A 14,475-nucleotide genomic window follows, 5' to 3' on the forward strand; every position below is an offset into this window, starting at 1 on the left:
CTACCCGTTGGGCCTGTCCGCGTGAAGCCGCTATTTCGCCGTCCACTTTCCTAGCTTCTGGCACTGCTCGTGAGACGAGGAGGCTCGCAACGTTGCCGCGGGACAGTATAATTCCTGGTCAGCCGCGGCGGTAATTACCCGCGGGAGCCGCGGTCGACCGCTGCTTCTGGATTCTAAATTCACCCCGGTCACTTAGCGCGGGGCGCGCAGGAGCAGCAACACCTAGACTTCATAGGAGACGGCGAAGGAAGCCCGCGTGCATTTCTTTTGTCGGACGATGTGGCTTTCGCCTTCGAGCAAACAGCAGCTGCGGGAGCCCATCGCGGCGGCCAGACTGACGTCAGCGGGGGTCGTGTCTTTTAATAGGAGGCGCCTTCGCATTATACGCGCGCGCAGAGCGCTTCTCTCTTTTTCTTCCCTAATGGCTCCGGCGGCGCGTTTTTGCGCTTCTGGCTGGCTGGCTCGCCCCGGCGAAATGAGGAAAAGCCGAGCCCTCCTTGCCCCGAGGATGCGCGCTTCTGACTCTCTCCCTCTCTCTCTGATATGTCTAGATATAGTATATGCTCCATCCGACTGCTAGATGCATGCAGCAGGTGTGTGTGGAGTCGCGCAACCCTTATAAAAATGGTCTATATATAGTCTATAGACTTATTATAGACTCTATTGCCTTCCTATCATCATCACCATCATCATCAGCATGACTACGCTCACTGCAGGGCAAAGGCCTCTCCCACGTCTCCCCAATTAACCCTGTCCTTTGCCAGTTGCGGCTACTGTATCCCCGCAAACTTCTTAATCTCATCCGCCCATCTGACTTTCTGCTGCCCCCTGCACGCTTGCATTCCCATCTTGCCTTCGCATTACGTGCCCTGCCCAAGCCCATTTCTTCCTCTTGATTTCGACTAGGATGTCATTAACCCGCGTTTGTGCGCTCACCCGCCCCGCCCGCCTATAGATATTTATTTTTGTCTATTCATAGACCATAGACTGTCTATAGAGAAAGCCGCCGCGGTGGCTCAGTGGTTATGGTGCTCGGCTGCTGACCCGAAAGACGAGGGTTCGATCCCGTCCGCGGCAGTCGAATATCGATGGAGGCGACATTCTAGAAGCCCTTGTACTGTGCGATGTCACTGCACGTTAAAGAACCCCAGGTGGTCGAAATATCCGGAGCCCTCCACTACGGCGTCTCTCATAGCCTGAGGCGCTTTGGGACGTTAAACTCCATGAACCGAACCGAACCTGTCTATAGACAAAAGTCTGCTAAACGTGTGTGGCCATAAAGCTATAGATTGCCTATAGACTGTCTATAGCATTTGTATTGTCTATAGACTTTTCTGTAGGATTTGTCAATGGAGAGTCTACAGACTTTATAGACAGAAGTCTATGTACAGTCTATAGACTGTCTAAAAATTTTTTTTCTAAGGGAACGCTCGTTGCTAATCTATATAATTGGTGTTGCTGGAGCTCAAGAACAATCACGAACCGAGCAGTCGGGGTTGTCGTATTCCTCGTCTTTTTGTCCCGTTTTTATTGCGGCGACAATCTCACCAGCTTGTGTCTGTGTGTGGAAGGTGTGAAACTTTTGCTAGCCATTAAATCTGGCGCCGATTTCACTAAACTTTACGCACTCGAAAACGGGTGCATATGCTTGCTGATTGGTCGGCACCGGTGTTTCTATACGGTCTATGGGGTGTTTAACGTCCCAAAGCGACTAAGGCTATGAGGCACGCCGCAGTGAAGGGCTCCGGAAGTTTCGACCACCAGTGGTTCTTTAACGTGCACCGACATCGCACAGTACACGGGCCTCTAGAGTTTCGCCTCCATCGAAATTTCGCCTCCATCGAAATTTGCCATCGAGTTTCGCCTCCATCGAGTTTCGCCTCCATCGAGATCGAAAGCGGGCGGAGTGGGTGAGGGAACAAACGCGGGTTAATGACATCTTAGTTGAAATCAAGAGGAAGAAATGGGCTTGGGCAGGGCATGTAATGCGAAGGCAAGATAACCGCTGGTCCTTAAGGGTAACGGAGTGGATTCCAAGAGAAAGCAAACGTAGCAGGGGACGGCAGAAAGTTAGGTGGGCGGATGAGATTAAGAAGTTTGCGGGGATACAGTGGCGGCAACTGGCGAAGGACAGGGTTAATTGGAGAGACATGGGAGAGGCCTTTGCCCTGCAGTGGGTGTAGTCAGGCTGATGATGATCGAAATTCGGTCGGCGCAGCTGGGATCGAACCCGCGACTTCCGGGTCAGCACAGCCGAGCGTCATAACAACTTAACCAACGCGGGCGGCTGTGTTTCTATATAGACAAAATATTTCGGCCGCACGACAGTCACCGTTTATCTTTCCGTCCAATCACGTGTTGCGTTCTCACGTGCACCGACATCTCTGCGGTGATCGGCACCTCCTGATTGGCCTTACACGGAGAAGGCTCCTCAGCTTCCACGCACACTGCACGCTACTACGGTGAGACTGAGGATATAGTATATATCGGCGGTCGCAGAGTCGTGTAGTATATATTCCCGAGCCTCGCGCCGCTTTTCTTTCTCTTCTTCTTATTTCCCTTTCCTTTCGCTGCCCGCACGACGTGCCTAGGGCCGCATGTGCACGACTTTCTCCGGCCGTATACCTCCCTCCCAGCTGCTCGTCCGCATGTCCGACGCGTTTCTTCCTTTCATACAGTATATGCCTGCTCTAGAAGCCCGCTGCGATCGCTTAGACTGCGTTACACACAACCATGTGTATGTGTGCGTACGTGTACGTACGCGGGAGTGGACGGCGCTCGCCCGCGAGTCATTAATGCAGGAACGAACGCTGCCTCGGGCCACGCAATATATTGGACGGCGATCGGCTCTCGCGCACGGTTGGACGCACACTTCCACGGTCTTCTTTGGTGGTTCTGTTTCGGCATTGATTCTCCCTCCGTGAATGCCGAAGGAGCACTCGGACACACGATCGTGTCGGCGGGGGGTCTGGGCCGTTGCTTCCAAAGCACCTGTGTACGTATATACGAAGAGGAGACCCGCTTTCATGAATCTTGGCTGGCAGAGTCTCGGGGTTATGGTGCTCCACTGACCCGTGTGTGTTGCAATGGCGGGCGCGATTGGCCACGCGTTCGAGTTGTCCTGCGGTATCTTCTGTGGTAGAGGGGGGGGGGGGGACGAGAAACGAGGAAGGCGTTTGATACGGTATTGCGTTAGAGTACAGAGAGTTTCTTCACGTAGTTTCGCTTATTCACATTTATTATCTCTGGTTGCCTCGATATGCGAACGTGTTAAGGTGCGTGGACAGAGGTCTCTCTCGGTGAACCCTTAGTCCTGGCCTGTGCTGGCGCTTCGGTTTGTATGTACACGGCGAGCGTGTATTTTGTACACAACGGCTTTGTGTACGCACAGATATACGCCTCTCGCGTGAGAAGGGCTTTGCTTGCAACACTGCTGGACGGCGGAAATTGGCCGTCACGTCGCCTGTCGCTCGGTGTGTTGACTCTGTCATCCATGGTGTGTGCACACTTGTATATATCGACGGAAGAGCGGTTGTTGGTCGAGAAACGTGCGGTGCCGTGAAAGACAACGTCGGTCTTGGGCAGCTGGGAATACACACGCTGAACGCACTGACATAACACACACGTACACCTCGAGCCACTTATCATAACACACACAACACACAGTTATGTGGGGCTAAGCAATGTCAGAGATGCGTGAGTCACTGATGCGGTCTCACTGAATTGAGCACCGAAGATGTGTGTCGACATTTCAGTCTCAAAACTGTAACATGCATAATATGTCTGGAACCTCAGTCTCTACATTCGGTTAGTCTAAGGAACTGTTTACAATCGTTAACTGCAGATTTCGTTCCACTGTTCTCGCTGTGTCGGCCAGTCAGCATCAGACACTCCACCCCACGGTTTAATGCGACGTTTTACTCAGTCATTGGACGTCTTTAGCATACTGGAGACATATTAGCGAATACGTATACCGGTTTACCGGACGCTTTCTGCGCACGCTCAGTGGTATGGATGGAGCCAGGCGGGGCCATTGGGCGTTCACGGAAGGCGTCTGTTAAACCTGTATACGTCTACGCTAATAAGCCTCCGGTATTCTAAAAATGTATATTGTCACGAAATGTGCCTTTTTGATTCCAGCCCGTAACTGCGCCCGTATCTCAATCGCATTTCGTGGGTGTATCTGAGTCAGTCGAAAACATCTCCCCAGTCTTGGTATCGCGCATATTTTTCCCGACGGGTGGTGGGGATGTATATGGTCACTGATCGCCGTTTGCACCAAACCGTGCTGCAGTGATAAGTGAGAGCTTACGTTTTTATCACTGCAATAGCTGTATATGCGTCTGTATATAGCTGTATATGCGTATATGCATGTATATGCAATAGCTGTATATGTATCACTCTAGCTGTATATGCGTCTGATAGCGAGCAGTGTGTGCATCTATCACTGAATAGCTACACAGAGGTCCGGAAGGAAGGTGCTATGGAGCAGTATTTGGGTGTTTAATCGATGGCGCTGAGGTAATACATTTCGGATCGGCCGATCGCGAGTTCAGATTCTGCGGCGCCCTTTTGCCGTCACGCTTCGTTTGCATCGGCATTTTCGCGCCACTTGTGCGGAAGTATCGGGCGGAGCCGTGCTGCCCGTATACTCGCAGCGCTGACTGTTTTCCCCCCTCTCCGACTGCTGTGCATACCTTTCACCCGCACGGTTCACCGAACGCAGCACAAGCAAACAGTCCTCGGGCGCGGCGGTCGCGTGAATTCGGTCGGCCTCACGAATGCTCTCACGTGCCTCCTTCGACGCGGTGTGCGCGAGAAAGTGCGTGCACGCAGCGCGAACCGACCACGCTCGCGTCGGGAACGCACCTAACCGGTTTCCCCCTTTCTCCATCACCCCCAGTCCTCTCTCTCGCCGCGCATCTGTTCCATCGCGGCGTGCATATCTGCTCGCCGTTACGAGCCTCCTCCAACGGTAAATACGAAGGAAGAGTCCGATCTCCGTAGCATCGTCGCCACCAACGCGGCCACCTCCTCACCCATCATCGCCCCGCAACACGTTCCGTGCCCCTTTCCCGCATTTCCCTCTCTCAAACCCGTCTCACCCCCTCACCCAGCCGTCGCCGAGTGTCCGTACGCCGTCGATGCTCACGCTCAGTCGCGTCCTCTCCTTGCCGGTGAGTGCCGTGCACTGCAGCCGCTGCAGGGGGTAGTAGGAGCGACGCAAATCCTCCCAGCTGTCGCCGCCGCCGACGGCGACCGACCATCTGTATACAGAAGCCGCGTCTTCGGGGTTGCCCGCGTGTTCCGACTGCTCTGCAACGAGCACGTTGATCGTCACTGGCCCGACACGCGTCTACCTCCTCCGTGTCCTCCCGGATACGCGGGACCGTTGCTCCCTGTGCGATAGGGACGATGGGCGAAGCACGTGTTGTCTTTCGCTTGTTCTGAGGCGTGCGGCACTGATCGGCTTGTCGCTACTGCCAGCGTCTCCTGTGGGCCCGCCTGTCGTCGTCTCGGTGTCGTGTTGCTGTCCGTCGTACGGAGTTCTTCATTCGTCGACCGGCGTGTATGTTCTTGTTGCGCTGCTGGTCGGTGTGTGGTGTCTCGCACTTCGCGGCACGGTAACTGAAAGCGCTGCAGCATCCGCGAGTTCTTTTCATCTTCTAACCCTGGAAGAGAGAGCTGGTGGTTCGGAGGAGGCGTGGCCGATCGGAATTTTGCGCCCTTACCTGCCCACGGAGTTGATTCGCTCGGATACGTTCTACGCTCTGGCGGCCTGCCTCGGACTTACGGTGTCTACCTCAAGGGTTTGTGGAGTTAACCTCGAGGATTGCTTAACCTCAGATATCCTGCAGATGTCATCGCCGGATATTCACTCGTCGTCCGATAGGACCGTCACCGCTTCCCCGTGACCCAAGGAAGGAAGAAGGAACGGGTGGTTGACTTCGTGTCAACGGGCACTGAGCGGAAGTGGGACGACGTATGTGACATAACTGTCTCTTCCGGAAGAACGGACTGTGTTTGCTTCCGCCTACGAGCGGCGCCGCTCGCCACCGTCAACTGTGTGCTAGGCGGGTGCGGCCCCGTCGACGCTATTTGAAGTGACGTTTCGGCAACACGGGTGGTGGTGCTTTTAGTGACAGGCGCTGGGCGTCCGTTTGAGTGGCTGCGTCTGCGATGCGTGGTGGTGTACACATTCATATGGGAGGCCGAAGGTGACGTTCCGGTCCACGAGCAAGCACTTTAACGAGGCAGCGTAAGGTTCGACTTCGACGCCCGCGTGGTGTTGATGAAAAGGCCGGTGACCTCCAGGATCTTAGCCAGCACGACGCTTCACGGCCGTCGGATGCGTTGATTCCAGGACTACGGCACATCGCGAACCTCCTTTGGTTCGACGCCTAGCCTCGTCACTGTGGACACAGTGACGATATCGCCTTAGACGTCAATTTGTTCTTGTTGAGGTTGTTCCACGAGACTTCCGGCGGGTGGTCGTCTTCTTGCCCAGTGCGAAGAATGTTATTTGACCACCGAAGACCCTCGCGGCGACGCCGCCTCATCGCCGTTCGTCGAATCTCTTGCGGCTGTGCTCCGTGTTTCTTCGCGCTCTGATCACTGGTGGGCCCTCACTGGTAGAACGAGGGTCGTGACTGTGGAACTTGCATCTAATGTGGGTGCGCTTCCTTGTGGTGATTATTTAAATCTTAGGCGGAAACAGCGGCGTCTGGAAAACAGTGTGGGTGGAGTGTGTTTGCTTGTCCGTGGGCTGCACGAGGAAAGAAGAGGCCATGGATTCTGTCTTCCGCTACCTCTACTACAACCAGGACGACGACTCTACCAGTAAGATATTACTACACGGGGGCGGGAGGGTGATCTCTGTGGATGTGTTTTGCTGGAGCGCAGTAGCGTCTAATACACTAAGTTGAAACTCGTTATAACGAAGTTGAAGAGGCCCGTTTACTACTTCGTTATGGCCCATGTTGACCGAGCTTCCAAAAAAAATCGTCATTCATTCGTTATATCCATTATTTCTTTATAAACGGTTTCTTTATATCGAGGTTCGACTGTATTCGGGTGGAGATGTAGTTCAGGGGAAACAAGATAATGCTGGAAAGAGAGGCAGACAAGGCAAATTGTCATTCATTCGTTGTATCCATTATTTCTTTATAAACGGTTTAGCTATATCGAGGTTCGACTATTCGGGAGGAGATATATTTCAGGGGAAACAAGACGATGCTGGAAAGAGAGGCATACAAGGGGAATCGTCATTCATTCGTTATATCCATTATTTCGTTTTAAACGGTTTCGTTATATCGAGGTTCGACTGTAATCGGGTGGAGATGTATAATTCAGGGGTACAAGACGATGCTGGAAAGAGAGGCTCACAAGGGGAATCGTCGTTCATTCGTTATATCCATAATTTCATTATAAACGGTTTCGTTATATCGAGGTTCGACTGCATTCGGGTGGAGATGATTTTCTCAGTGAACAAGACGATGCCTAAAGAGAGGCATACAAAAAGTAGAGACGGACGGGCACTGTCTCTCTTGCTTCTCCGTCTTTTTTCATTTCGCGCTCAGGTTCTCTCCACCTGAGTAACATGTCACAGCCAGTTAATATAAATTCAGGCGACATTGTGTAAATACGAAATTCGTTAACATGAGCACTCGATGCTCAACACTCACGGGTTTACAGCACATAGGCTTCGAGGCGCAGCTTTCGTCGCGGCATTGAATTTAATGAGCTGAACCGGTGTTCGAGGCCTCGGCGGGTTTCTAGCTCGACGACCGACTGATCGTCAGATGGGAACTGTAACAACGCCTTTTGGTGTCATGTTTATAGACATGTCATGTTTATTGATGCCGTGTTAGCGATAACACGTATATGTTCTTCCCCTTATTTTGCAGTTGACACAAACTGGCTGTGCTCAAATATACAAATGGCAAAAACTTTGTGCAGGTACAGCATATAGCAGAGAACGCAGTTGCGTACTACAAGCGAAGGAATAGTCGTAAATTTGCTTCACCCAACGTTTTTAGTCCTCGCTAGACGTTTCGGCAAACGTTGCAACATGACGGTATAATACGGGAGCTACGGTACACACGCGTTCGTCGAACCGAAGCTGTTTGTTGATGCGGTAGAGCTACGAGGCTGTAAACGTTGTTTACGCGGTGTCGCGACATGCGTCGAATTCTTCGCACGCTTCTGCAGCTGCCATGCTCCTTCACGGGTTGCACTGCAGGAGAGGAATGTCAAGGGGAGGACGGCACTCGTAATACTTCGCGATAAGAGCGGATGATTAAGAGGCAACTTTCGGCCCTCGCTTCGCAGTAGACGCCGGCTGCGAGATGCAAGCATCTTATCTCGTTGTGCGACATCTATTCTTCTTCTGAGCGGAGTTCTCCAACCCACTGCCGGCGTAACCGCGCACCTGCTCGAGAACACGGGAGAGAAAGCTTGCGAAACGTCTAACAAAAGCGGTGCTTTCTTTCGGCTTGCGCTCCCGTTTCACGGAGAGAACGGCGCTAAGCGAGCGAGTTCGGCAGCGCGGAAACTGCGTGTACCGATGCTCTCTGCACACCTTCTGGCGTCGTCTTCGTTCGTCTTTCTTTTTTTTTGCGCGCTCCGCAGTTGCGCACGTGGCTGGGAGCTCGGATTGTCACGCCTGCGCTTACGCGCGGTGTCTCGTTAGTTCCGTGCAGCTGTGTGCGAGCTCAACGGCCGGTTGTTGTCCGTCATTCAGACGCCGACGGCGCTCTTGGTTTGAGCCCTCGGTAGCGTTTGGTAACGGCTTGATCGCTTGTTAGCTTAACTCGTTTTTGAAGGCGGGAAATTGAGCGAAAAAGAAATCTCGGCTCTTCTTTAAATGGTCTCTAGACTTCTTATTGACTCTATTGACTTCCTATAGATATTGCTTTTTGTCTACTGATAGTGTGTAGTCTCTCTATAGCCAAAACTCCACTAAAAGTGTATGGCCATAAATCTATAGATTGTCTATAGACTGTCCATGACATTTGTATTGCCTATAGACTGTTTTCTAGGGTTTGTCTATAGACACTCTGTAGACTGTCTAAAACTTTTTTTGTAAGGGTTTCTCCCGGCTAATCATACACTGCTTTTGAAAGACCCGCCAGTAACGCCTAATTCTGACTGCGGCGTTCCACTGGGGCTAGGTCGTAGGTTCGTATGCGGGCCGCATTGTGATGAGCGGCGGTTATTCTTGCTGCCGACTCCTGTAGTATTTTAACATCCATTACCCTCCCAGCAGCTTGCGAAGGGGCACCGACACTTCAGGGTACATTGAAAAGTAAGGGATTCAAATTTTTTCTGAAGCCTTCTCTGTGACTTCCCTGACATGCTCCAATCATCTTTAGGACTGAAGAGAACAAAAAGTTGGACGAGTTGGTTCGATTCCATATGTCTACAGCGTCGTGTTTGTCTCGCCTTGTTTACTTTTGTCTCCATCTTTCGCGGTGTAGAAGTAAGGACTTGAGAATCTTAATTGTTTGTTTACGTGGTTTAACGTCCCAAAGCGCCTAAGGCTATGAGAGACGCCTTAGTGGAGGGCTCCGGAAATTTCGACCACCTGGGGTTCTTTAACGTGCACTGATATCGCACAGCACACGGGCCTCTTAGAATATCGCCTCCATCGAAATTCGTCCGCCGCGGCCGGGATCGAATCAGCGTCTTTCGGGTCAGCAGTCGAGTGCCGTAACCACTGAGCCACCGCGGCGGCTAGACTTAAGAATGGGGTTTCAGTTAGGGAGTAAATGCTGGCTAGGGTGCACCCAAGCGCAGCCATACGGCTACAAAGGAAAGCTCTGCAGCTTTCCTTTTTTTTTCCGTATGGCTGCGCTTGGGTGGGCACTAGAGAGTAATTACTCCCTAATTGAAACCTACACCACTTTGCGGATACCCTTTCAATGCATTCGTCTACTGAGTTGACTTTTCTTTACCACGAAGAAAAGTCGTCACACATTACGCAGAATCACGTATAGTCAACAGAGCAGGCAGAGCGCTGCTATTCAGCGCTTTTGAGAAGCTTCTCAAGTCACTCCTGCTGTTGTCAGAGAGCGTTAGTTTACTTATAGCTACGCTGTGCATGACACTTTTGTCGCATTCTTGGGGCTCCAGTTGAAGCTATTGGTAGTTTGGGGTTACCCTAAAAAGACTTGAGAATAATAAGCCCCAGCCTGCACCACTTACGCACAACAGGCTTTCAGGTTTAGACAATGTGACCTTTCTTAGCCTCCGAAAGCGGTAAGAGGTCGCCTCGTCCAGTGAAGCCACGGTTGATTCAAAGGTCCATGGTCACGTGTCAGACGCGAGCCACGTGACAATGCAGGGATATTGAAATCTGGTTCTGAGGAAATGAAAGGCGGAGTAACTCTCTGACTTCTTGGTGGAGACCTCAACCGCGCCGTGGGTGAAGGGAAGAAGGTGGGAGTGAAAGACAGAGAGAAAGAGGTGCCGCAGTGGAGGTCTCCGGAATAATTTCGACCACCTGGGGATCTTTAACGTGCACTTACATCGCACAGCACATGTTTCGCCTTCATCAAAACATGGCCGCTGCGGCCGCGTTCGAACCCTACTACTCCGGCTCAGTAGCCGAACGCTGTAACCACCGAGCCACCGTCGACCACGTGGGGATCTTTAACGTGCACTGACATCGTACAGTACACGGGCGCCTTTTTGCGTTTCGCCTCTATCGAAACATGGCCGCTGCGGTCGAGTTCGAACCCTGGTACTCCGGCTCAGTAGCCGAACGCTGTAACCACTGAGCCACCGTCGACCACGCGGGGATCTTTAGCGCGCACTGACATCGCACAGCACACGGGCGCCTTTTTTGCGTTTCGCCTTCATCGAAACATGGCCGCTGCGGCCGGTTTCTAACCCGGGTACTCCGGTTCAGTAGCCGAACGCCGTAACCACTGAACCACCCCGGCGGGTGTGACAATGCAGGCAACAACCCGCTTGGGCATCCCTGCCGAGAACTCGTCAGCGTGAGCGCGAGGAAGCCGCGAAGCTGGCGTGAAGAAAAGAGGCTCGCTTCTTTTCCACCTCCCGGCTGCTTCTTTTTCTTTCCCGGAAGCGAAGCGAAGAACAGATGAGGCCATCACGAGCGTGCGACTGCGCGTCCTTCTGCGAGTTTCTCTTCCTTTTCTCTCAGCCGCTCTTTATCTCTCTTTTCTCCTCTTTCTTGTTCTCCTCCTTGTACTAATCCTCCCCCCTATAATCCGCTTTCCGGGGTTAATCGGCCGACGGCGTGCTTGGGCTCGAGATCGAATCCCGTCTTTCTTCTTCTTCTTCTTCTTCCTCTTTCACTGTGTTCGCTCTATCGTAACGATTTCCAGCGGTCCACCTGCGTACAGCCTCCTGGGCTACCAAACAGGCGCTCCCGATCGCGGCCGGCGAGATTGAATCAGCGCGCGTGCTTTGCGACCGATCCTATAGGTTGCGTGTGCCGGGACTCTGCCGTTGGCTTTAGACATTCCGTCTGGGAACTTGTTCGCAGCGCAGTGGAAGATATACCGACGCGAGCCGACGGTTTACGGACGTCGGCGATAGGCATATGCGAATCGCGGGAGCTCAGAGCGGCACACTTGCGCGGAAGATCTCGCCTCGTATAGCTTCCGCTAGTACGTGAGCTGTTCCACACGTCCACACACAGCCTGACACGCAGCTGGGGTAGCGACTCCGCTGTGAACGAGTTGTGACGACGGAACATATACGTAGTCTGTGCCAAAAGTAACCAGGCTGCATGGTTTGCTTCTCATTCGTATAGTAGAGCCCTCACGTCTTTCCTAAAGATCAAAAAGTTAATTTTATTTATTTATTTACAATACTGCCAGTCCCATCAGGGACCATAGCAGGTGGGCGAACAAAAATGACAAACATGATAAAAATTTGAGCAGTACACTCTGGAATTCAAAAAAAAAAGTGAATACAAATTAAACACAGGTGAACAGAAAGGAACAAGCAAAATAAAAGAAAAGGTAAACATTAGCAAGGAAAAAGAAAAATACATGTCTAGGAGTCGGGTGGAGCATTGCCATAAGGAATTCAATTAGAGCACATGGGACCACAGGAGCGGAAAGAAAACAAAAACAAAGAGACTTTCTTCACGATTAATTAACAATCTAATTAAGTTTTGAGAGGCGGTTGAGTATGTAAGTGAAACTGCATTATTGGTTAATTGATGAGGATTCTGTCCGTGACGTGAACTGAGATAATGTGGCTGCAGTTAGATTGAGGGATCAAGGCGATTCCATTCTCTGATCACGAGGGGAAAGTAGGAATATACATGAGCGTGTCGTTATGGCATGAGTATTCTGTTATCGTGCGTGCGTGTTTATGCCTCGACGGACGTGATTGTGAGAAAGATATGTATTTTGTAATTGATATGTAATTGAATGCGAGGACAGGGGGTTCTCCTCACCGTATAGAGATTCAAGCTTGAGAGCTGACGTAATAGCTTTAATATACGACTGAGAAAAAAACCATGGAGCCTAATACTTTTGGCAGATTGTGCGTTTAAAGGACGCTGTACAGTCGTGCCCCGTTAGTACGACCCCCGTTAATATGGACGACTCGGATTATGGACAATTTTTCTTGGGACCAAACTTTTTCAATGCATGCATTTACGCCTCGTTAATATGGAAACTCGCTGTCCGAACAATGGACAGAAGGAATACGCACAGAGCCCATTGGGGCTCATGCACATGTATTTTTGCCGCCATATACGAACAGCGATGAGAGAAAAAAAAATCTCTGCTACACCACGGACGTTTCTACATTTTGAGTGCAGAACACCAGAGTAATGAAGAGGAAAATTTCAGATTCGCTGCTTGAGGTCATTTGCTTTTCAAGTTCTATATGCTTTACAGTGCAAAGTTTCCGAGTCGAGGCCCCTTTCCATTTGCCGTATTGCTAGAGGCCCATGTACTGTGCGATGTCAGTGCGCGTTAAAGAACCCCAGGTGGTCGAAATTTCCGGAGCCCTTCACTACGGCGTACCTCACAGCCTGAGTCGCTTTGGGACGTTAAACCCCATAAACCAAACAACCAACCATGAATGGGTGCGAAGAAAACTCCTGGTGGTTTGTGCTACATAGAAAGCGTGTTCAGCAGCTGCCCGCCTTTTGAGCCGTGGGGTCGTGGAAGCCGGCCGTAATTATGTCGTGTTTTTTTTTTTTCTGAATAGTTTCTCTTCATGATTAGTCTATGGACTGAATATACAGAAGGGAATATCTATAAGAAGCCAATGTATACTCTATAAGAAGTGTATGGAACGTCTCCAGGCGATTTTTATAAGGTCGGGAGGCGTGCTAAACACATTGTGGTAGTTAGCTCGAAGTCTAGAGTGCGCGAATGACATGAAGGCAACTCGGAGCATGCGTTTAGCGTACAGCTCCCATTATTAAACTACAGGAACACAGAATGTCATCACAGATTTCATTGAAACACTGCAGCTCTCACTTCGGCCGTTGGAGCGTGGCGGTTGTCTCTGGTATTTGAACAAGAGCACCGGCACTCGTGGGCACATTTTTTTGTTTGTTTTTGTTGGTTTTACTGGCCTATGCCGCGTTTTGCATACGCTTCCCTTTGGGGCAAGTTTTCCATTGCATCGTGAGACCGCTTGCAGTTTGACATCGTGTGGCGACGGTCTCGTATATCTTCGAAAATCGCATCAGTGCGACTATATATCTATATAGTTTTGGTCTCTGTGTACTAGAGGCTTCTCTTGCAGGAGCAAGAACCTCGCTTTGAGGAGCGTAGTTTACTTGGATGGTACTCGTGGCATCCCTGACAGTCTCCTCTATTCCGACGTCCATTTTCCTCTTCACAGGCATCAGCTTCATTGGGAAGAATCTGTATGTGCCGCCGGCCACTGTCCTCTTGGAAATGATGATAATTTTTATTGCGAAAGCAATACTACTTGCACTTTGCGGGGTGACCACCATCGTGCCGCGGCGGTGACCACCATTGACCTTCATTTGACCTTGAGCTGTTGAACGCTAAACAGACTTGTCTACATTGCATATCGTTAAATGCAGGGCACCAGGGGTCACCTTCATTTGACCTTGATTGCATTAGATTGGATTACATTAGATTGCATTGGATAAGAGTGTGGATTGGATTAGGTTGGACTGGAGTGGATTGGATTAGATTGCATTGCATTGGATTATATTACATTACAGTAGATTACATTGGATTGGATTGGAGTGTATTGCATTTGATTGAAGTGGAATGGATTGGATAGCATTGGAATGGATTGGATTGGTTTGGATTGTATAACCGATGCATCGCCACAAGTCTAACCACAAGCACCACCACCAGCTACACTACCAGCTGAACCATGGCGTAGCTACGGATATTGCTTTCGCAATTACCGGGCTTAACCAAGCTAAGCCACAGCGAATTTTTTATGACGCAAGGGCATCTGTAGCCAAAGAGTGCCATGGCGCAAGGTATT

At 51.0% G+C, this 14,475-nt stretch overlaps 1 protein-coding gene across 2 annotated transcripts in view; it reads left to right on the forward strand.

Moving 5' to 3' along the window:
- The window catches only part of Cen (cerebellar degeneration-related protein 2-like), a 174,571-nt gene that overhangs the window by 67,933 nt on the left and 92,163 nt on the right, over window positions 1-14,475 (forward strand). Inside the window, exon 1 of one of the 2 annotated variants that reach the window (XM_089541078.1) lies at window positions 5,595-6,840. The exons of the other annotated variant lie outside the window; for it this stretch is intronic. Coding sequence (XP_089397204.1) covers window positions 6,789-6,840 — 52 coding nt within the window. The 5' untranslated portion in view covers window positions 5,595-6,788. Of the gene's footprint in view, window positions 1-5,594; window positions 6,841-14,475 lie in introns of those variants that run through there. 2 annotated transcript variants of the gene reach the window in all.

Source organism: Amblyomma mixtum, chromosome 4 (genome assembly GCF_055824585.1).
Source record: "Amblyomma mixtum isolate Tamu chromosome 4, ASM5582458v1, whole genome shotgun sequence".
NCBI classification, from domain to species: domain Eukaryota; kingdom Metazoa; phylum Arthropoda; class Arachnida; order Ixodida; family Ixodidae; genus Amblyomma; species Amblyomma mixtum.